This window comes from Ahaetulla prasina, chromosome 3 (genome assembly GCF_028640845.1).
Source record: "Ahaetulla prasina isolate Xishuangbanna chromosome 3, ASM2864084v1, whole genome shotgun sequence".
NCBI classification, from domain to species: domain Eukaryota; kingdom Metazoa; phylum Chordata; class Lepidosauria; order Squamata; family Colubridae; genus Ahaetulla; species Ahaetulla prasina.
Genome location: NC_080541.1, coordinates 20,850,978 through 20,877,162, shown reverse-complemented (window position 1 = coordinate 20,877,162; position 26,185 = coordinate 20,850,978). Strand labels below are relative to the sequence as shown.

Sequence of the window (26,185 nt, the reverse complement as noted above, 5' to 3'; positions counted from 1 at the left end):
TTTGAGGTTTACTAGTCGGACCATAGACAGTCTGCCTGAGAAGACAAGCTTTTGGGTTCAAGGGGAAAGGGAAAGGGGTAACTTGACTTTAAGATAAATGGACTTCAATGGGAAAGGAATTATAAATTAACAATTTCCACAGCATATAAGGAGAATCAATATAAAATGTTTTACAGATGGCACATGCCACCTGAAAAACTGGCAAAAATGTTTAAAGATAAATCAGCTAAATGTTGGAAATGCCATCAGACACCAGGATCATATTATCATATCCGGTGGACGTGTCCAGAAGCGAGAAATGATTGGATTAAAATCTTCTTGGTTAGAAGAAATGATACAACAACATATAGATTTAAAACCTGAACTCTTCCTACTGGGTAACTTACCAGAGAAATTTAGTAAAGAAAATATATATTTGATTATACATGTAATAACTGCAACGAGAATAGTATTTGCGCAAAGATGGAAAGCAGAGAAAATCTCCCCTACAGAGGGAGAAGTAATTAAGAAAATATTGGATTGTGCAGAAATGAATAGATTGACTTTGACAATTAAAGGAAGAGAGGAATCGGAATACTTTAAGATAGGGGGCAATTTTACCATTGGTTAGAGAAGATATATATATATATATATAGGGTAATGTTGTAGTGAAGTAAGTGAAGAAGACAGAGGAGAAAGAAGATACTGTAGATAAATGTATTAATAGTAAAGCAAGAAATGTGGGAGAAACGTTACAATAAATGAAATGATAATATTAAGAAATGATAAATATTGGAGGAGTAAGAAGAAGACACAAAAGATGTACTCAGATGATACACTGAATGATTGATTATGTATTTTATGTTTGTTTGTCTATAAAATAAAGATAAATGGACTTCAAATCCCAGAATTCCCCAGGTAGCCATGATGTGCATGATACCTAGTTGGGTAATGAAATGACTTTAAGCGAATCACCAAGCTCAGAGAGTACCAAGGACTCCAAAGTTCAGCCCTGAGCTACATATATTCTCTTCTTTTGGACCACTTCAGATATTGAAAAACTGCTATCTTATTTACCCAAGAGCCCTCTTCTGTAGACTAACAATACCCAGTGCCTTTAACTGTTTTTCCTATACCAATGATGGCTAACCTTTTTGCTGTAGCATGCCAAAAACGGGGGGGGGGAGCGCGGGCGGTGGAGTGTGCACATGCCCACACCCATAATTAATGCGTTCTGCTCCCCCATGCATGCACGCCCCGCGCTCTCCCTGCTTTTGGTGTGCGATAGCACAGTGGGCCCGGTAGGTCTGTTTTTTTGCCCTCCCCAGGCTCCAGAGGCTTTCTAGGAGCTCGGGGAGGGTAAAAATGGCCTTCCTCATCCCCCCTGGAGGCCATCCGGAGGCCAAAAACGGCCTGTTTCCTGACTTCCGGTAGGCCCGAAAGGCCCAAAAACCAGCTGGCCGGCACACGCATGCGCGCTGGAGCTGAGCTAGGGCAACGCTCGCGTGCCCACAGGTATGGCTCCGCATGCCACCTGTGGCACACGTGCCATAGGTTTGCCATCATGGTCCTATACTTTCTGTATATGGACCAAGACAAAAAGAGTCAGTGATGTCTCAAATTAGCAACGCTATGCCATCCAAGAGGAACTGCTGCAAAAATCTAGTGTAGCAACTTTCCATGATGCTTATAAGCTGCACAGCTTCCAGAATTATTTTCTTTGGCTTTTGTCCTTCCTTTTAATTAGTAAAAGATGCCCAGAGAGAAACATGTATCAATCTCCCCCCCCCCATCTATTCTGATTTCTTTCTTTTTCTTTCAACCAGGCTTACCAGGAGAAAAGGGAGAACGAGGTAACCCAGGTATTGGAACTCAAGGCCCCCGAGGTCCACCAGGGCCAGCAGGTAAATTAGATGTACTGTAGAACTCGAACTTTTTTTTTTTTAGATAAGGAAGATCAGTTGCTTCTTCCATTCATTTTTACAGGAAGGGCATTTCTTGCTAAGCCTTTTTCTTCCCAAAATTATGTACCGATTTAGATATTCCTTTCTGGCCTTCTAGCATCAGGAATTATTTTTGCATTTTTAAAATTTCCTGAATACGTAGGAATGGCAATTATGTGCAATTCAGCACACTATTCCATCCGCTTTTATTTCTTCATGAATATATGTGCCCCAAATGAGTTAAGGAAGTTTTTATGTGGCATGTGACTATTAATTTGCCCACAAACTGGTTGTATATACAGCTAACATGTACGTACAATTAACTGATAGTATGTACAATTTAACGTTTGAAAAGTTTGGCAGTGCAGGTGCCTGTTCTCAAATCAATTCATAATTGTTCACTTTTCAACTCATTGTGTATGTCAGTCAATCTTTCTGGCTCTAGGACAGGGGTCTCCAACCTTGGCAACTTTAAAGACTTGTGGACTTCAGCTTTGCCAGCTGAGGAATTCTGGGAGTTGAAGTCTACAAGTCTTAAAGTTGCCAAAGTTGGAGATCCCTGCTCTAGGAAACTTGTAAAAAGCACAGTAAATTTTAAAATTCTGTCATCAGTTCAAACTCTAAATCAGAAGTGTTCAGTCTTGGCTTGTGGACGTCAACTCCCAGAATTGTCTTGTGGTTCAGAATTTCCCAGCCAGCCATGCCTGCTGGGGAATTCTGGGAGTTGAAGTTCACAACTCTTGAAGTTGTGTCCTGTCCTATTGTTTCCTTTCATTATATCCATTATTATTATCCATTATATCCATTATAGTTATTACATACTTATGCTTATATATATGCTTATATATTGTATAGTTATTTCATGCTTATGCTTATATATACTGTTGTGACAAAATAAATAAATAAATAAAAAATAAAAATAAAATAAATAAAGTTGCCAAGGTTGGATACTTCTGCCCTAAATACTAATGAGGAATTGACCTTTTGCAATAGGGCAGAGGTAAAATTCTTACTGTCGCTTCTTGTACCCCATAGGACCTCCAGGTGAGAGCCGAACTGGCACTCCTGGGCCTTCAGGGTCACCTGGTCCCAGAGGAACAGCCGGTCGCACAGGTCCTCCTGGGGCACAAGGAACACCTGGACAGCCAGGGTACTGTGATCCTTCCTCTTGTGCTGGTTATGGAGCAGGTGGTAAGTATTCTTTTCCAACTTGGAATTTAGTTTTGCCGGTATTTTTCCTGTGACACCTGCCTTCAAAGCTAAGTGGTGTAGCAAAAGATTCCGATGTTCAGTATTTGTTGCAGAAGGAGAATTGCTGTTTACAAAACAAAACAATACCTCTCTTTTATTGATCAGTGTATTCCTCGTGCATATTTGCAGCCATTGTTGGAATCATTACTATTTTGGAACTGCCATTTTTATTTATTTTTTATTAAGACAAGACCTTCTTTGTAACATGATTTCAACCAAGCAGAAATTTCGTTAATGAATAATATGTGTTGATTCCAACCGTGTTGGTTACTTGGTCACAACTGTGAGGAGAAAATTTCATTGATCTCTCTTTCTGATAGCTCTGTAATATACATCTGGATTGACATCAGGAATGAATCTTGAAGCAAGTTTCAAGCAGGGTGGATGAACTTCCTGAGCCAAATGTAAATCTATAGGAGACTCAGGCGGGAATGGTAGTTGTACTAATTGTTTTAAAAAGAGGTGATGTGACTTTCCAGTAGGAGCAGAAAAAACCTTATAAAAGTTACATAAATTTTGAAGTATTTTGTTGTGTCTGCTGCACTTATTATAATATTGCCATGCTATCCAACTAATCTGTTTCATTCCATCCGAATGCTTTATTCATGTAATTCCCTTCTTCATCTCTTGAGCTGATATTTTATTTACTTCCCCTGAGGAGGAAAGAATGATTATCCAACTTACTCGTTCATGAACTTTCAAACAGCATGTAAGAATGAACTTTACTAACCAAGCCTCTCGTTAAACAAAAATACATAATGGCATAATAAATGAATGGTACATACACCTTCCAAGAACAGACTATTTCTATTGCATGATTATAACTTATTTTCCCCCCCACTAAAGCAGTGGTTTTCAAACTACTTAAGGACCGTCAAAAATAATAAGAGGTTCCTCTAAAACAGGGATCTCCAACCTTGATGACTTTAAGACTTGTGGACTTCAACTCCCAGAGTTCCTTAGCCAGCTTTGCTTTGAAGTCCACAAGTCTTAAAGTTGCCAAGGTTGGAGGTCCCTGCCCTCAAAGACAGTCCTGATTTGATGTTATTCGGCCATAACTTATTCTCCTTCACAGCAAACAAAATGCATTGAAAAGCAGTTTGACTGCTCCGTCAGTCTTCCCTTCAAACTTGCTGCCAAAAAACCGAATGTTCTACTCTTAAAGTTTCAACAACACAAAGATAACCAAATCGATAAGGAAATGTGATGACACATGCAATTCTTGGAAAACCACTGTTTTTAGAAAGAGAGAGGCCACAAAAGGAACTGAGGGAAATTTGGCATGAATAGCTAAATTGCATGGGATCCTTCCGTGTGCTGGGTTGTGCAGCATGAAACAATCCCTTGGATCTTGCAAGTTAAGAAGCTTTATAATTAGTGTTTAGTTACATCCAACCTTAGTGGCACATCTAAGTTTAGGCATCCTCGATCAAACTGTAATGAATGTTCAATGAATCTTTAGGGAACAGAAGTTGAGCACAACCTCTACATGGTATCCAAGTAAACGTGACATCTTTTTGCAAACTTGAATGCATGCTAACTATTTGTGTGCAGCTCTTTGCAGATTCAGACTGGAAGGATAACAAAACAGTGAGTATGTCAGGGGAACAAATTTACATGAATTTAGATGAATCGGTGCTATTTTGTTTTTACTGTAAAGTTACTAATAAGGCCCTGCATGTTAATTGACTGGGTAGGTCTACACTTAGGTGGAAGAATAGAATTTTTTTAGTGAATAAACATTCTGACCCTTCCCAGCTAAGGTGGTGATTGCGTTCTGCCTAATTTCAACATGGATTTCAAATTCAAATTCAACATTTGAAAATGAAAATGATTCACTCTTAACAAAGCAGGAGAATGGGTTGCTAAAAGTTCTGCACCTGCCAAATTGCTTTGTTGTTTTGAATCGGTAAACAACTACACATAACAAATAATTGTGCATTCAAATTTCCAGAAAGATGTCTTTACAAATTCAATGAAAGATACAATTTGGCCTGGGTGCTTCAAACTTTGCATGTAGGTTTAAAATGCAAGATTAATGTATATACTTCAGCCTGGCCTCTGAAATGTCTTTTACTGACCTGTATGTTTTTCTTTGTTGTCCATTTACTCCTATCCTTTCCCCCTCTTTTCCCCACCCCTTACCATTGTTCATTTTCAATTTTAAAGGCTCATTCCCTTACAATGGCTACCAATATGGAAGGTGAAAGAAACTGATTTCGGGTAGAGTTTGTTTTTTCTTTCATTTGGACAAAGATCAGAAATGATTATTGAACTGCCTCACGTTTTTTCAACCAACAGCACTGATGGTTTAGGGCAACGGTCCCTGAACTTGACAAGACATATAATTGAAATGCAGTATAGACTTTATTTAGGTGTAGATCAAATCTTGATTTAAAAAAAAAATTAAATCCTTTAATAAGGATTGCCTGACAATCATTTCACATTGACTGCAATGTTCGCAATATGATTAATGCAACATTAGTAATAAATAAATAGTTCCACTTTTTTCACTTACTATGTAAGATTGGGGCAGTGTGGTAGCTCAGTAGTTAAGCGCTGGGCTTCTCAGCTGGAAAGCCAGCAGGCCAGGTTTGAGACCCGAGCACCATGTGATGGAGTGAGCTCCCATCCTCGCCCTAGCTCCTAGCAGTTTGAAACATGCAAATGTGAGCAGATAAATAGGTACCACTACAGTGGGAAGATAAAAGTGCTCCACAACCTCATGCTGGCCACATGACTGTGGAAATGTCTTCAGAGAGGGCTGGCTCAATGGCCTTGAAATGGAGATGAGCACTGTCCCTTATAGTCCACGACTAGCAGAGTAAAATCCGCAGGGACTCCTTTTTTAAAAACTTTTTAAAACTATATGAGATTATATATGTAGTTCTAACAATTAACAACAAATTCCCTGGTTGGATTAATGTTGACTATTTAATTTTACAAGATTATTTTCTGATTATATATATATTTGATGGTTAAAATGGTCTGAGTTTCTAGAGATGCTCTAGCTAAGGGGTGTCAAACTCGATTTCACTGAGGGCCGCATCATGGTTGTTTGACCTTGGAGAGCCAGAATGGGCATGGCCAGGGTGGGTGTGGCCAGCTCGTCACTCATGTCAGGTGCGCTTGTGGTGGCCCTAAGCGCTCTGCCAGTGAAAACAGGCTCCCAAGCTCAGTTTTCAGCTGCCACGACTTCCTGCAACCCTCTGCCACTGAAAACGGAGCTTGGGAGGGCCCTCAAGGTCCATTTTCACTGGCAGAGGGTCGCAGGAGGCGGTGGCAGCTGAAAACGGAGCTCAGAAGTCCTTTTTCGCTGGCAGAAGCACCGCGGTCCAGTCCTTTGCTGTTTCCAGGACGGCCCTGCAGGCCAGATCGAAGTACCCTGCAGGCCAGATTCATCCCCCGGGCCTTGAGTTTGACACCCCTGCTCTAGCTTTAATTCTTTAATTCCCTCTTGTGTTCATTGTGTCTTTCCTTTGTGGGTTAAGGTGGCTACGGGGATCCAACAGATCAAGACGTTCCAGTGGTGCCATTAAACCACAACTCCTACCAACTGTATGATTCCGAGGATCTTTATGAAGATCAGCCAGAACCCTATCTAGGATCCTACGCATATCCTCACATCGCACAACCAGAATTCACACCCGTGGATGAAGAAATGGAGGCTGCCGGAATAAGCCGCTTTCCGAGGAGAATCTCCAAAAGAAGCATCAGCTCTCCAAAACGCAATCGACCAATTTAAAAAAATAAAATCTCACAATGAACTGCTTTTTATATTCTTTGTGTACGTTAGTCAAGCTAATGTTTAGGCCTCTGTCCGGTTGACCTAAATGTTGTCATGGAAACTGTTTGCAAACATATACATTAAAGGAAAAAAAAACCCATAATATTGTACATGACCATTTTGACAAGACGGGAAAGAGCTAATTACATTGCATGCAGAAATTATTAACAGTATAGCAGTTTATGGTTAAGTGAAAACTCCAAAAGATGTATTTGTAGATGTTTATAGTTAGGTTATGAGTATGGTTCAACGCAGATTTCAAAATACTGCAATGCCAGATGGCAAATATGAATTAAATCAAGAAGAGTTCTTCTTTTATTCCTTGCTTTCTGATTTTTTTTGTCTACATTTTAAATATGTGCTTCTCTCAGAGTAAACCTACTAAAGCTACTGCTATGCCTGAGTTCTCTGAAGTTTTTTTTTAAAATTATCCATATAAAGATGTATATGAAGTGGGGGTTTTTTCTCCCCATCCCACAGTATTCCCATAAAATAAATACCAGTTGGAAATGCACCAATAATTTATTGTGGGTCTAATACTACTCTGTTTTCTATACAAATAAAGTGGCAAACTTTTATAAATATTTTTTCTACTGTACTGATTTTGAGAGACCATAGTTTCAATATAAAATTGAATTGTATGTCTGATCTTATTAACCCTCAATTCCAAATTCGTGAATACCGATTATAGGCCAGTTAGCAAAATCCTGCTTATCCTCGTTTTTCGTGCTAGTCAAAAATCTATTCTACCCAGCAACATTGAAGATCACTGCTTAAGGACCATATTTGTTCATGGTATATTTATTTATTCCAACATTTATTCATTCATTCCACATATTGGCATCTAATTCCTCACATTTCTCTAGAATAAGGCTAAAAATGTTACACATGTGAGATTAGCATGATACAATTTTTCCTCAGTATTAATTCTTGTTTAAAAGGTGTAAGATGACTCTTTTTGATTACACTCAATGCCATGTTATATGCAATCTCTTAGTATCGTTTGCCAGAAAATGTTGAATTCGCAGCATGCTAGAGGCAGTAATTTAAAGAAGGTTATTTTTTAAGGATATTTCTGATTGTCATCCCCCAATGTTGCTACTTATGAGTCACAAATTGTTTTGACATGAAGCCATTGAGTGGGTTCAGAATTTTTGAAAGCACTTTGATTACAACTGATTAAGTCAATATAATAAAAAAGTTTTCCTTAAATGTTTAAAATGTAAACATCCTGAGGTAGCTTGAAGGATGTAACTCTCACTGGACTTTAGACAATCATTTTCATTTTGCTCATAAGATCTTTCTTAATAGGCTCTTGCCTGATATGACACAAATGGATTGAATATTTTTTTACTTAATTCAATATAATAAACTTTTCCTTAAATATTTCCATACCTACAAATGCAAATATTTTGAAGTAGCATTGAAGAGTGTAACCCATACTGGACTCTAACCAAACGTTTTCATTTTGCTTGCAAGATCTGTCTTAACAGGCTCCAGCTTAATATTACACCAATGGATTGAGTAACTTTTTATTTCGAGATAACATTTATCTTTTTTTAAAACATACTGGTTAGGTAAGAACTAATGCAAACCTGTAATTTAAATTTTGATTTTACCTTAGTGGCTTCTTAAACTCTTTTATCAGTAATATAGTCACTCAGTAATATATAATATACCCAAAAACTAAAGAGTAAGGCGGACTAGTAATTTTATCAGCAATGCAAGTGAACTTCACAAATTATTGGTGGATGCTGGTTACACTGAATGACAATTAAGTTTTAGAGAATTGTAGAGAATAGTCAATGGAGAAGGCATTAAATATGGATTACTCAATGAAACTCTGAATTTTGAAAAACAGCAGTTTGCATTTATAATATATGATATAAGCAAGGACTAGGAAATAGTACTTCTGTACCCACTGAAGCTCACTTTTACAGTTTTGCAACTGAATAATCAATTTGTAGTAGTGACTATGTTTTGAAAACTGTGCTATTTCAAGAAAAAATTATCCCTCCTTCCTTTTGATTACAATTTGCTACTAATGCTAATTTAATTATCTTTAAATGTTTTGTTGTGCATAGGCATGCCAGAAATAGTAATGAACATATGAGTTGTTTCGAAAAAAGTTTTCTCCAAAATTCTAGTAATGCTTCAATTCTGGAAAATTAACAGATGTTGCCAGGTGTTCCTACAATTATGATCATTGTGAAGAGTTTAGTACAGGAGGAATAGTGGAAATATCTACATTCTCAGGCAGAAACCTCAGGGAGAGGTTTTGCTTGTTATCTGGATTTCTAATCAGATGTGTAAATGTCTTCTAGAGCAGGGCTATCAAACTCTGGCCCGTGGGCCGGATGTCTCACACATTGCCTATGCCCATGCCCATGCCCATGCCCATGCCTAGTTTAGCAAAGGGGGAGAAAGTCCCGATGTCACATGACGCTGCCGTGACGCTGCGAGTTTGACACCCCTGTTCTAGCTCTTTGGCTAGTTTGAATATTTTTGTCTCTCTGCAAAAGTCTGTGCAAAGATATAGGCCCGTGATGGCAAACCTTTGGCGTTCCCGTGTGCCGGCCTGCATGCCGGAAGTGGCACATGAAACCATCCCACGAGGTATGCGCGGCCCCAACCTTCGCGAGCGGGAGCAGCGATAGCTGGAAGAGCGGCAGTCCATCACACATGCACGAGCCGGCACCCAAACACCCAGATACCAGCATGGAAACGCACCCGATGAACAGCTGGCCATCGTGTAAGTACGCAACATCAATCCGGAAGGTCGGGTGCCGGCCTGCATATGTGTGCCGGAACGCCACTCTTCCAGGTTCTGCCATTCCTGCGTGCACGATGGTTAGCTGACCGGCCGGTGAGGCCATGCATTCTTCATGGGATGGTTCGCTGACACTGATATAGGCAGTATGTGCCTGGTTACTATTTTGCGGCTTTCTGAAGGTTGTGCTTTTAATATTTTAACTGAACCTATGCCATTTGGGAGGCCCACGGTTGACAGACTTGGTTCTAACATTTAACAATGTTAACAATGTCACGCACTGACATCTAAAATACAGCAGAAGAGAACCCTAAGCCCCACTACTGCTCATTTTCCTTCTGTCAGAAGGGGATAGATAATATTGTCAGCCTGTGCCTAATTAATGAAATTCATTACCATAAAATGTAGTGATGGCCACTAACCTGGATGAGATGAAAAGATAAATCATGAATTGTTTGGTACACAGAAATTATCATTGGATCACCTGTGTTGGACATAGGGACTGAATGCCGCTCACATAAAACTAACTCAATAGAACACTTATCCATAGAATTATTTTATGTTGGTACAATACATCCCTGTGGTTACTATTTATTTATTTAGCATATGGCGATGTTACCTTAGCCAGGGGACTACAACCGTAATGCAGAATAGTAGTTTGGCTGCCTAAGACTGCTAGCCCTGTTTGGTTCACGCGTACTTTCCAAGGTGTGCCATGGGGTGAGCTAGCTCTGCACCAGAAAGAAAGGTGAGCGGCTTTCCTGCAGCGACATCCAGGACCTTCTCCCTCCACCGAAGCTTCTTCACAAACAGATGTTGCACCCAGGAAGGTCCGGCAGCAGCAGGATTCTAACTGTCCACATGAAGCGCCGACTCATCTCCCCATCTAAATGGTACCTATTTATCTACTCTAACATTGTTTGAAACTGATAAGTGGATAGAAGCTGAGGCCAGTGATGGGGGCTCAACCTGCCATGCACTGCTAGGACTCGAACTGCTAGAGCAAAGACCATTTTCAGCATCAGTAAGTCACTGAGCCACTGCGCCTCATATCCCTGTGGTCTAAATGGATGACTGAGCGTGGCGAGATTGAGAGTGGTAATTATCTATTATAGCACTTAAGGTGCTATAGGGTTCAGACTTCTGAAAGAGAAGAGCTGCTAACATGGGAAATTAAATGCGCTTTCACTGATTAGCTCCAGCCTTCAGCAGGAATATGAAACCTAACAGCTTGCTCAAATATTTTAGATACAATGAAATAAGCATGACATAAAAGTTCAACCAAAGGACAGAAAGATATATGGAGTTAAAATATACACATTATTTGCAGGAAAACCCTATTTATTACTTATTTATGTCAGCTATTTATTGATCTCTCTCCCCCCAAAAAGGAGGATATAACAAAAAGAAAAATTACCAACTAGTCTTGGTTTTTCATCTTATTAAAGATTTAAAAAAAAATAATTTAAAGTAGATAATCCAATGCTTATGCACACAGCCATACTGTAAAAATTCTGGGAAGTTCCTGACATTACAAAGGAATAAGCTTCTCTTTGACTCTTTTACATTCTTCCTATTACGTTGGTCGAAAGTCTTTAGGCCTGTAAATAAAAGAATGAAAACTCATTAATTGGGATCTTTTGTCCTATTATAATAGAAATTTACCTTAAGGGAAAGAAGCAGAACAAGAAGCAATGGATGGAAACGAATCAAGGAGAGAAGCAACCTAGAACTAAGGAGAAATTTCCTGAATAGTTAGAACAATTATAATCAGTGGAATGACTTGCCTCCAGAAGTTGTGAATGCTCCAACACCGGAAGTTTTTAAAGAAGAGTTTGGATAACCATTTGTTTGAAATAGTGTAGGGTTTCCTGCTTGAGCAGGGGTTTGGACTAGAAGACCTCCAAGGTCCCTTTCCAACCCTGTTATTCTGTTAGATACCTGGTCATTACTGCCCTATATTTGTCAATAGAATTCTCCATAAAATAATATTGTGAGATGAATATTAATATACATGTGTGTGTGAGTGTGTATGCAGGCCATTGTTTGAGTCCTGGTGAAGTATCTGGACTAGTGCCTGCAGTTTTCTTGGCAAGGTTTTCAGAAATGATTTGACATTGTCTCCTTTCTAGGACAGAGTGAGTGTGACTTTCATCCAAATCACAACCTAGGCTAGAACTCACAGTCTCCTGGTGCCTTTAACCACTACACCAAACTGGCTCTCGATATACATTACATTAATAAACCTACGTGTACAGCCTATGTGTAAAAGGACATTGAAAAACATACACTTTGTAAAATATTTATGGATATAATGAAGCTGCACAGTTTACATAGTCACACTCCAGCTCCTCTTAACATCTCAGTAACAGAATATTCATTAGCACTGGATGGTGGGTATGAATTTTTTCTTAATGGGAAAAGGAACAATGAGAATGTCATTGGGTTTCAAATACTCTGCACTGTTTTTCGAAATAGATTTTGTTCCCAATACAGCTACCTAAAATATGCGATGCCTATTAGTTCTGCAAGGCAGAAAAAAATATATAGACTCCTTTAATAGCAAGTATCTTAGCAAAAAATCTATATGAGGAATATTTTGATTCTACCTAGAATGTGATGAGTAATAATTATGGATGTCTCTTCTAATCTTCTGACGTAATCCTCTATTTCCCACTAAATTACTTTTCTTTATGTTGTTTTTATGACATGGATTGTTGCTATGAAACACATTTTTGTTCAAAATGAACTTCCTAATTTTTTTTGTCTTTGTATAATAGAGTAGAATAGTGCAGAAGATGGGATTCATATTTTTATGAGAGCTACTTGTTATTTCCCATGTTTACAGCATGAATCAAACAAACTGGAGAGCATGATTTTTTTTTAAACTGCAAAAGAAAAAACAAACCCAAACAGATGTCCAAAGGATATATAGGGAATTTAGATTTTCATACCAAACTCTAACAAGATGGAGCAAATCAATAGATTATGTACTCCTACTTCAGGATCAAGCAAGTTTTAAATATTGATGAGTAAGGTAATTTGATTAACTTGAAACACAACTTTCATTAGCACTTATTATAATTACAATAGAAGCCTGAGAAGAGAATATATATTCCATCAATTTTACTCCCAACTTTTGACAATTCATCATCATCTTTTAATGACCCCATAATCCCTTGCAGGATGGAGTCTGGGCAACTGAGTGGAGCTGAGTGTTTACTGGCTAGATGTCCTTCTTGTCGCCAATGTGGAGTTATATTCAGCAGATATATTTTCATCATGCCCAAAGAGAGAAATATCTGCTCCTACCTAGGATCGAACTCACAGCTTTCTGATTGTGAGGTGAGAGCTCCATCTCTAGGCCACTGCACCACTCATCTTTTGACGATTTATACTATCATAAAACATCTTTTATTTAGAAACTAGAGAACAAGGACATTGTTTTAATCATTCACTATTTTAGTTACCACCAAGCAATTAAAATCAACTATGAAAAAAAACCAAGGCGACTGGAATGCAGTGATTATTAACTGATGACACATATTCTGTTTGGCGATAAGATGACACTGCATCTTTCAGGCTTCCTTAATTTAAAAAATAAACTGTTTGAATAGACTCTTGAAAGCAGTGTTTCACCTGATGAATCATAACTACAAGGCAAACATACCTTATATTAACCTTAATATTCTCATTAAAGTAACGTGTAGAGCAAGTAAAGTTGATGTTTTAGGAAAATGCATTAATTTTAGCTCACCAAAACGGCCTACCCATTTACTCTAATTGAAGAATGGGAGGAACCCTTTGGTGGTGGTGGGACCTGCTTGGGTTGCAGTAGGTGGGCCAATCACACATCCCAGTGTCTACATACTGAGCCAATTGTGTTTTTTTTAAAACTCTGCATTAAACTTATTTGAAAGATTTACAGCTTAGCATTTATGTGTTTCTGCCTTAAAATGAGAGAAACAAATAGCAAAATTGATGGGTTCCCTACTGTAATGATATGTAGGAATGGTTGCTTAGCCTGCAGAAGGAATGTTGGTGTGGCCAACGTCTCAGAAGGGACCTTCCTTAGTTTCTTAGGCTGCAAAGGCAATGAGGGAGGTACGTATTTTTAGACTTACAAGTGTGATATAGAATAGAATAGAGTAACAGAGTTGGAAGGGACCTTGGAGGTCTTCTAGTCCAACCCCCTGCTCAGGCAAGAAACCCTACACCACTTCAGACAAATGGTTATCCAATCAGCCTTCCAAAATAGTCCAGATAGAAAAGACGCCCAGAAAAACTAATTCTACTTTATCGTGAGGTTACCTTAACCCAGTGCTTCTCAATTATTTTCTGTCATGCCCCCCTAGGAAGAAGAAAACATTTTTTGCGCCCCCCGCGTGACTGTAAATAGTATCATGTTTGTTATGTTAGTATGTTTGCCGAGGTCAAACGCGCCCCCCTTTACGGAGCCTCGCGCCCCCCTGGGGGGGCCCGCCCCACTATTTGAGAAGCACTGCCTTAACCGAATCTTGTGTGATTTATAATTGTTCTGAAACTTTTACTCAATTTAGTAAATTTATCAGATCACAAATCAACATTTAAGAATGTTGAATTTAAGAATTGTTAAAAGAGCAGACCACATCCATTCAAGGCATTCTCTGCATTAAGCTAGACCAGTCCTTTAATATACTTACATTTGTTCATCTTTAAGCAAATTATTTAATGGTTAAGCTTGATCCCTTTAAAAACCAATATAGTTTTCTCCAATATACCTAACCATAATTCATTGGCCCAAAACTGCTCTGTATAAAGTGATAACATTTGCAGGTGTGCTCTTTCATCAATTGAAACCATATGCTTGGCATCTCCTTGTGCTCCTCTATTTGAAATATTTTGCTTTTTGGCTTGTGCTTCTTATGAAGCGGGACTAGAAGCATACCTGCAAAAATATCTTATTCTTTTATATCAGCATTGCTTGCCCTCGGCCCCTTGGTGTTGGAGGCAGACAGGCATTTCATTTTGGACACCGGAGAAAAATTAAAGCAGTCGTATGGTTATGTAGATGTGTAACATTGTAAATACAGAGAGTCCTCGATTTGTAACCATTCACTGAGGTAAATGCATTTGTTGGAAGAGGAGCCACTGCAGAAGGTCATCACAAATACTACTTTATGAGACACTTACGGAGTCCAGATCTTTGGGAAAGCATCGATTTCCTCTTGTGTATATTCATTTAGCTTCTTGGGGACAATGCGAGGCTGTGGAAGCTCCTCTACCAAATTCTTACGAATGTCTTCAGGAATAACCTAAAGAAAGGGGAAACGCAATGATAATGCTGTGGTCTGTCGGCTGCCGGCCCCTCCAGCAGCCAAATCAAAGGAGGAGGCGGCATGGGAATCAAGGTCAGCATCAAGGCAACCTGAGAACTCCGAGGGGGAAGAGGGAATGGAGCTGTCAGAGAGAGAGAGAGGGAGGGAGAGAGAGGGAGAGAGAGGCGGAGCCTGGGCCGTCGGTCAGCCCTCAGGTGGAGAGGCAACAGCCCCCAGGTCTGGAGATGGCCGATGAGGAAGAGGAGGAACAGCTGGGTCCAGTGCCTGATGCACGGATGCGCAGAAGGCAGAGGAGAGGAGAGCAGTGGAAATCTATGGGCCAATCCTTGGTACGGAAGAGCCACTGCTGCTAGCGAAGCCCCACCCTAGCTCTGGGGATAAAAGGCAGGGGGCAGAGATAAAAAGATGTGACAGACAACTATTCATCTCCCTGCTGGACAGACTTATTAGCCTGTGGTGAGAGAGAAACTTTTTGCCGGGGCTGCTGGCGTTCCTAATATAGGAATCATTGCTTCAACTACAGAGGGCTTGTCGTGTTTGAGGAGCTGGGTCAGAACAGATAACCATCAGTCTTCATCCAGTTCTTCAGAAGGTTGGACCTTTGAGGACTCGGTTCAATTATAGCTATTTAGAGATAGCTGAAAATAAGTGTCTATTCCCTTTTTTGTACCTCTTAGTGCCTCTAGATCACGGGTATCAAACTCGCCACGTCATGTTGCTGTCACATGACGTTTCATGATGTTTTTCCCCTCCACGAAGCTGGGGTGGGCACGGCCTGCGCGTGATGCATCCGGCCTGTGGGCTGCCAGTTTGACACCCTTGCTCTAGATCAAATACCACCATTCCCAAAAAGGAGACAGAACAACAAACTTTTCATAGAATCATGAGGTTGGGAGGTGCTGCTTGGACAATTGAGTCCAACTTCCTAAGGGCAGCAATCCAAATTAAAGAGTTCCAGAAGAATGGCTGCTTTGCCTTCTCTAGGATCTACCCACTACTTCTGTTAATTAGATCCAAAGTCAAACTGGATCGTTATTTTTCATTATAGTTTTTTCCAAAATCCAATTCCCATCAATTATTTCTTATCAAAATATTATATCCATCACCTTCTGAGACCTCAACATTCCTGGTTCTTTCAATCTTCCTTCACAGGCTTTGTTTCTAGTCACTTGCCCCTCTTAATCTGTTTCATTCTGACTCCTTAAACTGCAGTGCCCGGCGACAAAAGTGCAGTCGGTCAGGAATAAAGAGAAATTACAGTATACATCTACTGAATATGTATGTGCCCTTTTCGCAGCCAGATCGCACTGGTTGGAGATGGGCAGTGTTAAGTTGAATATATTAAATTAAAGGTATCATAAGATGAAAATATGAGAAAATTTTATTTAGAAAGACTTCCTATTGACAAATACATGCTGAATTCTGCTAATTACTGCTTTTTCTTTTCAGGATGATTACAGAATGATCCTTTTATAATCAATTTAATTTATGGTATTTTTGGGCTATAAGGTGCACCGTGTATAAGACGCACCAAGATTTCAAGAGGTAAGCAAGAAAAAGTTTTCTCCAATATACCTAACCATAATTCATTGGCCCAAAACTGCTCTGTATAAAGTGATAACATTTGCAGGTGTGCTCTTTCATCAATTGAAACCATATGCTTGGCATCTCCTTGTGCTCCTCTATTTGAAATATTTTGCTTTTTGGCTTGTGCTTCTTATGAAGCGGGACTGGAAGCATACCTGCAAAAATATCTTATTCTTTTATATCACCACTGCTTGCCCTGGGCCCCTTGGTGTTGGAGGCAGACAGACATTTCATTTTGGCACACCGGAGAAAAACTAAAGCAGTCGTATGGTTATGTAGATTATAAGATTATAAATACAAAGAATCCTCGATTTATAACCATTCACTGAGGTAAATGCATTTGTTGGAAGAGGAGCCACTGCAGAAGGTCAGCACAAATACTACTTTATGAGACACTTACGGAGTCCAGATCTTTGGGAAAGCATCGATTTCCTCTTGTGTATATTCATTTAGCTTCTTGGGGACAATACGAGGCTGTGGAAGCTCCTCTACCAAATTCTTACGAATGTCTTCAGGAATAACCTAAAGAAAGGGGAAACACAATGATAATGCTGTGGTCTGTCGGCTGCCGGCCCCTCCAGCAGCCAAATCAAAGGAGGAGGCGGCATGGGAATCAAGGTCAGCATCAAGGCAACCTGAGAACTCCGAGGGGGAAGAGGGAATGGAGCTGTCAGAGAGAGAGAGGGAGAGAGAAGCGGAGCCTGGGCCGTCGGTCAGCCCTCAAGTGGAGAGGCAACAGCCCCCAGGTCTGGAGATGGCTGATGAGGAAGAGGAGGAACAGCTGGGTCCAGTGCCTGATGCACAGATGCGCAGAAGGCAGAGGAGAGGAGAGCAGTGGAAATCTATGGGCCAATCCTTGGGACGGAAGAGCCACTGCTGCTAGCGAAGCCCCACCCTAGCTCTGGGGATAAAAGGCAGGGGGCAGAGATAAAAAGATGTGACAGACAACTATTCATCTCCCTGCTGGACAGACTTATTAGCCTGTGGTGAGAGAGAAACTTTTTGCCGGGGCTGCTGGCATTCCTAATATAGGAATCATTGCTTCAACTACAGAGGGCTTGTCGTGTTTGAGGAGCTGGGTCAGAACAGATAACCATCAGTCTTCATCCAGTTCTTCAGAAGGTTGGATCTCTGAGGACTCGGTTCAATTATAGCTATTTAGAGATAGCTGAAAATAAGTGTATATTCCCTTTTTTGTACCTCTTAGTGCCTCTAGATCACGGGTATCAAACTCGCCACGTCATGTTGCTGTCACGTGACATTTCATGATGTTTTTCCCCTCCACGAAGCTGGGGTGGGCACGGCCTGCGCATGATGCATCCGGCCTGCAGGCTGCCAGTTTGACACCCTTGCTCTAGTCTAGATCAAATACCACCATTCCCAAAAAGGAGACAGAACAGCAAACTTTTCATAGAATCATGAGGTTGGGAGGTGCTGCTTGGACAATTGAGTCCAACTTCCTAAGGGCAGCAATCCAAATTAAAGAGTTCCAGATGAATGGCTGCTTTGCCTTCTCTAGGATCTACCCACTACTTCTGTTAATTAGATCCAAAGTCAAACTGGATCATTATTTTTCATTATAGTTTTTTCCAAAATCCAATTCCCATCAATAATTTCTTATCAAAATATTATATCCATCACCTTCTGAGACCTCAACATTCCTGGTTCCTTCAATCTTCCTTCACAGGCTTTGTTTCTAGTCACTTGCCCCTCTTAATCTGTTTCATTCTGACTCCTTAAACTGCAGTGCCCGGCGACAAAAGTGCAGTCGGTCAGGAATAAAGAGAAATTACAGTATACGTCTATTGAATATGTATGTGCCCTTTTCGCAGCCAGATCGCACTGGTTGGAGATGGGGAGTGTTAAGTTGAATATAGTAAATTAAAGGTATCATAAGATGAAAATATGAGAAAATTTGATTTAGAAAGACTTCCTATTGACAAATACATGCTGAATTCTGCTAATTACTGCTTTTTCTTTTCAGGATGATTACAGAATGATCCTTTTATAATCAATTTAATTTAATTTATGGTATTTTTGGGCTATAAGACGCACCAAGATTTCGAAGCGGTAAGCAAGAAAAAAAAAGTTTTTGCCCTCCCCGGCCATTTGGAGTACTCTGCAGGCCTCCCAAAGCCTCTGTGCACCCCGTTTTTGCAAAAAATCTGCACATTTTTGCAAAAATGGGACACACGGGGCGGGGCTTCTGGAGGCCAAAAATGGCTGTATTCATTGTAGAAGATGCACCAACATTTCCACCCTCTTTTAAGGGGGAAAATGTACGTCTTATACTCCAAAAAGTATGGTAATTTAAGTTAATTTAATTTAATTTTTAAATTTAATTTACGGTATTTTCGGGCTATAAGGTGCACCGGTGTATAAGACGCACCAAGATTTCGAAGAGGTAAGCAAGAAAAAAAAGTTTTTGCAAAAAATGTGCACATTTTTTTGCAAAAATGGGATACACGGGGCGGGGCTTCAGAAGGCCAAAAATGGCTGTGTTCATTGTAGAAGATGCACCAACATTTCCACTCTCTTTTAGGGGGGAAATGTACGTCTTATACTCAAGTTTTTTCTTTCTTTTTCACATTTTTACCGGACGGCTGGGAAGCCCTGCGGTGCAGTGAGAGGCGGGGGAGCCAGCCTTCTCAGCTGAGGGAGGAGGTGGGTTTCAACCGGTAGGTGCCTCATTTCCACCTCGGCTTATACTGAGTCCCCAGTTTACCCCAGTTTTGGGGTAAAATTGGGACCTCGGCTTATACTCCAAAAAGTATGGTAATTTAATTTAATTTAATTTAATTTTTAAATTTAGTTTAATTGCTGTGGTTGTGCAGTGGTTAGAATGCAGTACTGCAGGCTACTTCTCCTGACTGCTGGCTGCCTGCAGTTTGGCAGTTCAAATCTCACCAGGCTCAAGGTTGACTCAGCCTTCCATCCTTCCAAGATCGGTAAAATGAGGACCCATTGTTGGGGCAATATGGCTACTCTGTAAACTTCTTAGAGGGGGCTGTAAAGCATTGTAAAGCAGTATATAAGTCTAAGTACTTTTGCTATTTTTATAGTCAAGATTGATTGGTGTAGATCCTTCTTTTTTCCTTCTTTAAAGACCAGAAGTGCCAGTTTAAAGACTTACATTTTTTACCAGGAATTTGTCAAATAAATTTTCATTTAATTTTAAGACTGATCTATATGCTACATTTTCATATTACAGTACAAGTTTTGCATTCTTAGCTTTGTTTTTATGTTCTATGTATATCACCTTAAAGCCTACTTTAATTGAAAAGCTAACTTTTGCATTTTGTGGATTAAAAAAATGAGTGCTTGGCTATTGGTAAATAAATAAAAATATGATGAAAAAAATAAATAAAAGCAAATAGTTCTTTTGCAGGATTATCCGTATCAATTTATATCAGGACCAAAAGAAAAAGAGCACTATAATTCCAAAATTCTTACAACATGGGCTTTCGTACAAAATTGTATTTTTCTGGTAGGAATCTTTCAATACTTTTTTTCCATCATTAGACTAAGAAAGCAAAATATAACGAACTGTTATTCACACATAAGGAGAATATTAGCAACTGACATACATTATCAGGAAAAAGATGTAGCCTTTGCATCATAGTTCTTCTGTGAAGGTTTTTTGGGAGCATTCCGTAGGTAGCCAGTTTCACAATCTGGAAAATAAATATAGATTTTATGTATAATGCAATGCGGTTTGACACAAGTAAGACAATTACTAAAACGAAAATGAAATAAACACAAACGTAACAAAAAGAAGAAGCAAGTGCAAGCATGAAGAGTTTGTCTTACATAAAAGTTGCTTTATACTCAATCAGATTAAGGAACCCCTTTAGCTCAGTATTGTTTACACATCAACTTTCCCCGATACTGTTAAACTCCAGCAGGACTGAGTTTGACTTCCAGAATTCTCCAGCCATCATGATCTATGCAAAGAATTTAGGGGATTGAAATCCACACATCTGGAAGGCTATGGATGGAGAAAACTAGACTAGAAACTACTGGGCTAATGAGAAAAGACAGGCAACAATAACTGAAAATTCAGTTCTTCGGGTTCTCAATAGGACACATACCATTTCTAGTGGAACTGAATACATAAAAGAGAAGGAGGACGAAGGAGGAGAATTATATAATGTATAGATCAATCATTTTAGAGTATATGTTTATCATTAACATTTCAAATTAATTTCATCACAGTCCAAAATATATGAAGGGTTCTATATTGAGATAGACCTTTATATATAACATAGACAATGTCTTTAGCAATCTTACTTCAGAGTATGATGTTTTTGAAAGGAAGAAAAACTGCAATAAATAAATCACCATGGCTTTGTTAACCCATGCAAGTATATGTCAATATGTAATTTAATGTCATGTAACTCATATAAGAAAGCATATGAAGAATTTTCTTTGTGCAGAAAAACTTTGGACGGCATTCTGGAACACCATCAACTAAAACAATGGGAAACTGTCAGAGGAAAAAGTTTTAAAAGTTGAGGAAAGGTAAAAGGAAGAAAGAACTAAATAGCAATTTAAAAAAAAATGAAGTAGATCCTTCAAAAAATTACCCTCAATTTGAATGCATATTTCCTGATTTTAAGTGCTTATATTAACATGTAGAGCATAGACATAAAGATAGCACAAAGTAGGTACCGTTAATTTTTTTCCAGCCTTTTCTATTGTAACTGAAATTATTAGTTTCTCAAAGGAGGGCTGCTTAAAATGAACTGCAAACAGGGCTCTGAACTGCCCCTTATAATATCCATAAAATTGTCAAGTTAAAGACAAAAATCCCTACATTATTCCGGTATTATTTTTATACTTTCTAAAAAAGTGAGTCTGACACATCCGATTTATTTATCGAAACCAGGGGAAGTATACTGAGCGTGCTATCTGGAATTCTTTTTTTCGCACTGCCGGGGTTGGCAGGATCAGACCCATTTTCAACTTGATCTTTATTTTGCTAGTTAAACCAAGTTTACTCCAGTTCTCTTCAGCCCATAGAGGTATTCTGATGGATAGACATCCAAGCGCCTTTACAAAAATGCCTTTCCAATGTTTCACTGGCTTGGAAAGAGCTCAACCATTCTATTAACAACAGTGCATTGAGACGCTTATGGAATGAATGGAAATGCTTCAGTGCTTCACCTTTGGTAACTGGATGAAGATGTCGTGTAGAAAAACGCAAAAGTAGTCAAAAACCGAAGCAGATAAAGAGGATGCTAAAATGAATGGCCTTTGTCATTGTTCTCACTGTCATCACCACCATAATTATCTGCAGGCAAAACCTTAGAACCCAACCCCAAACCACAAAGCTAATAGAAAAATTATAAGAATAGCAAGCAGCGTGAAGCACATCAGAGCAAACCAAAGCCACGAGCAAAAAGCAGTGAGGTGAAAGCGGGCAAGAAACGAACGTCACAGAGTTTCAATTATCCTCAAACCAAATAATTGATTTTCAACTATTTTCCAGTCTTTACCACTGATGCTTTGTGCAAACAAGGATGTATAGAATAGAATAGAAGATTTTATTGGCCAAGAGTGTTGTAACAGGGAAGTAAAGAATCTTTGAGAATCCAACAAACGATTTGGCATTGCTCCCTCAGTTATTCAAAGTCTTTATGCATAAATGTAGAATGGATGTTTGTGTTTGTTTGAATATGAATAGATTGTTTATTGGCCAAGTGTGATTGGACACACAAGGAAGTTGTCTTGGTGCATACGCTCTCAGTGTACGTAAAAGATACCTTCATCAAGAATCATAAGGTACAACATTTAATGATAGTCATAGGGTACAAATAAGCAATCAAGTGTTCTAGAAAAAGCAGATTACAAGTCTTTGCCAGTCTGACACTCTCTAAAGTTGTTTTTGTATTTATAATGCCACAGACTTTTGAGTGGATTGCTTTAAAAGGCTCTGTGGAGTCCTTGGTGCTGTCTGAGCTTGATGGTTTGCTTGCAGAAGCTTCATTACAGGTAGTCCTCAACTTACAACCACAATGGAGCCCAAAATTTCTGTTATTAAGTGAGACACTTGTTAAGTGAGTTTTGCCCCATTTTATGACTTTTCTTGCCACAGTTGTTAAGTGAATCACTGCAGTTGACATGTTAGTAACCCAGTTGTTAAGTGAATCTGGCTCCCCCATTGATTTTGCTTGTCAGAAACCCACAAAAGGGGATCACATGGCCGTGGGATGCAACAACGGTCATAAATATGAACCAACTGCTAAGCGTGTGAATTTTTATTTATTTTTTATTCAAAAAGTTTTACAGAAAATTTCCCCCCCCTTTCCTCCCCCCTCCCCTCCCCCCTCCCTTCACAACCCCCCCCCGCCCGACTTCCCGGAACGAGCACAAGGTATAGTTAAAAATAAAACAAACATATGCTAAAAAAATTTCGTCCCAACTTAATTATACCCCTACAATCAATTCCTAACTTCCCCCGAAAACAATCAAGAATAATACATCATAATCATTCAAAAACAGTCTGATAACTCTTAGTCTGATATCTACTTTGAATATAGTCAATCCATTTTTTCCATTCCTTTAAGTCTTTCTTGTGTATTGTCTTTCAAAAAGGCTGATATCTTCACCATCTCAGCCAAATTGGCAACTTTCAATATCCATTCTTCTATTGTAGGTACTTCTTTTTTCTTCCAGTACTGTCCTATTAGTAATCTTGCTGCTGTTATTAAATTTAAAATCAATTTAGTCTCAATTACTGTACAGTCCGTAATAATTCCCAACAGAAAAAATTGCGGCAGGAACTTTATCTTCTTTTTCAAAACATTTTGTAAAATCCACCAAATGTTTATCCAAAAGGCCTTACAAGTCCACCAAATATGAAAATACGTAGCGTCATCACAATCACATCTCCAACATTTTGCTTGCATATCTGGATACATACACAATAATTTCTTAGGATCTAAATGCCATCTATAAAACATTTTATAAAAATTTTCCCTCAAATTCTGTGCCTGCGTGAATTTAACATTTCTAACCCAAATTTTTCCCCAAATTTCCAATAATATTGGCTCCTGAAAATTTTGTGCCCACTTTATCATACAGTCCTTTACCAAGTCCCTTTCAGAATCTATTTCAAGTAACACATTATACAATCTCTTTATATGTTCGTGAGACTGATTTCTAATTTGCTTTACCAAATTTCCCTCGTTCTGCTCTATACCAATTTTCTGATCTTCCTTCCATCTAGCACGTAATTGCTCATATTGAAACCAAGTATAATTTTTCCCTTCTTCTTTTAGTACGTGCAGAAATTTTAATTGCAAATTACCTCTTTCAGTATACAAAAGATCTTTATATGTAATCATTTCCTGATTATGTTCTATATTTATATTCTCTACTGTATGTCTAGGACTTGCCCACATAGGAACCTTATAATTTAGTTTATAAGAGTATTTTTTCCAAACACGCAGAAGAGCAGTTCTTAACACATGATTTTTAAAGGCCTTATCCACTTTTTTGTCATAAATTAAATATGCATGCCATCCATATAGCAAGTCATAACCTTCTATATTCAAAATTCTTTCCTCTGTTAAATTAAACCAATCACTTATTGCAGAGAGAGCAACTGCTTCATAGTATAATTTAAAATTGGGCATTTTTAAACCTCCCCTTTCCCGAGAATCTTGAATTATTTTCATTTTAACCCTAGCTTTTTTACCTTCCCATATAAATTTGTTAATTCCCTTCTGCCATTCCTCAAGATTCTTATCTTTCTTAATTATTGGTATCATCTGAAAGAGGAATAAAAATCTAGGTAAAACATTCATTTTAATAGCAGCAATTCTCCCCAGCAAAGATAATTGCAATTTTTTCCAAACAATCAACTCCTTCTGAACTTTTGCCATAAAACCTCATAGTTATTCTTATACAATTTCACATTTGACGATGTAATATAGACCCTAAATATTTAACCTTCTTTACAATTTCAAATCCTGTTATTTCCTCTAGTTTTTCTTTCTGTTGTCTGGCCATATTTTTTATTATCACTTTTGTCTTTTTCTGATTTACCTTAAACCCTGAAACCTTCCCATATCGATCAATTATTTCCAACAAAGATATACTAGAATTTATAGGGTTTGTTAAAGTAATCACCAGGTCATCTGCAAAAGCTCTCAGCTTATATTCATGTTGTCTAACTTTAATTCCCTCTATCTCCTTTACTTCGTATTTTATCCAATAATGGTTCTAGAGTTAAAATAAACAATAATGGTGATAAAGGACATCCCTGTCTTGTTCCTTTCGCAATCTTAAAAGGTTCTGTTAAGCTACCATTAATTATAATCTGTGCTGTTTGCTCTCCATAAATTGCCCTAATTATTCTTGTAAAACCATCTCCAAATTGCATCTTTTCTATTAATTTAAATAAAAAATCCCAATGCAATCGATCAAAAGCTTTCTCTGCATCAAGAAAAATAAATGCTGCTGGAATAAAATTTTTCTTTTCTAAATACTCCAGTAAATTAACAATCTGCCTAACATTATTCCTCATCTGTCTCCCTTTTATAAATCCAGATTGATCATTATGAATTCTTCGCTGCAAAATCAACATTAATCTATTAGCTATTATTTTAACAAAAATCTTATAATCATTATTTAAAAGTGAGATTGGCCTATAATTCCCAGGTTTAGAACAATCCTGTTCCTCTTTTGGTATCAATGAAATAAAAGAGGTTCTCCATGAGGGGGAAATTCCCCCTCCTAATTGTATCTGATTAAATAATTCCTTAAGTGGACCTAACATCTCATCCTGTAAATTCCTATAATAACTAACTGTAAGCCCATCCGTACCAGGAGTTTTCCCCATTTTTAATTGTTTAATTACCAAAATAATTTCGTGTGAATTTTGATCACATGATTATGGGGATCCTGCACAGGTTGTAACTATATCACAATGGGCATAAGTTTTCAGTCCCCTTGCAATTTTGAATGGTGACTAAATGAATTGTTCTAAGTCGAGGATTATCTGTACTGATGATGTTACCTAAATGGGTGATGAAAGGACATCCCTGTCTTGTTCCTTTCGCAATCTTAAAAGGTTCTGTTAAGCTACCATTGATTATAATCTGTGCTGTTTGCTCTCCATAAATTGCCCTAATTATTCTTAAAACCATCTCCAAATTGCATCTTGTCTATTAATTTAAATAAAAAATCCCAATGCAATCGATCAAAAGCTTTCTCTGCATCAAGAAAAATAAATGCTGCTGGAATAAAATTTTTCTTTTCTAAGTACTCCAGTAAATTAACAATCTGCCTAACATTATTCCTCATCTGTCTCCCTTTTATAAATCCAGATTGATCATTATGAATTCTTCGCTGCAAAATCAACATTAATCTATTAGCTATTATTTTAACAAAAATCTTATAATCATTATTTAAAAGTGAGATTGGCCTATAATTCCCAGGTTTAGAACAATCCTGTTCCTCTTTTGGTATCAATGAAATAAAAGAGGTTCTCCATGAGGGGGGAATTCCCCCTCCTAATTGTATCTGATTAAATAATTCCTTA

General features: G+C 38.5%; 2 protein-coding genes across 3 annotated transcripts in view; one reads left to right on the top strand and one right to left on the bottom strand.

Moving 5' to 3' along the window:
- The window catches only part of COL14A1 (collagen type XIV alpha 1 chain), a 175,114-nt gene extending 167,668 nt beyond the window's left edge, over positions 1–7,446 (top strand). Inside the window, exons 46-48 of the mRNA XM_058177897.1 lie at positions 1,806–1,883; positions 2,958–3,113; positions 6,665–7,446. Of these exons, the coding sequence (XP_058033880.1) occupies positions 1,806–1,883; positions 2,958–3,113; positions 6,665–6,918 (488 nt within the window). The 3' untranslated portion in view covers positions 6,919–7,446. The remainder of the gene's footprint in view (positions 1–1,805; positions 1,884–2,957; positions 3,114–6,664) is intronic.
- Positions 7,447–11,050: 3,604 nt separating this feature from the next.
- Positions 11,051–26,185, bottom strand: part of MRPL13 (mitochondrial ribosomal protein L13) — a 30,340-nt gene continuing 15,205 nt past the window's right edge. Inside the window, exons 5-7 of one of the 2 annotated variants that reach the window (XM_058177901.1) lie at positions 20,223–20,309; positions 14,903–15,024; positions 11,051–11,331 (exon numbers count right to left, since the gene is read on the bottom strand). In XM_058177901.1, coding sequence (XP_058033884.1) covers positions 11,307–11,331; positions 14,903–15,024; positions 20,223–20,309 — 234 coding nt within the window. In that variant the 3' untranslated portion in view covers positions 11,051–11,306. Of the gene's footprint in view, positions 11,332–14,902; positions 15,025–17,035; positions 17,158–20,222; positions 20,310–26,185 lie in introns of both variants that reach the window. The other variant, XM_058177900.1, reaches the window with a different exon arrangement.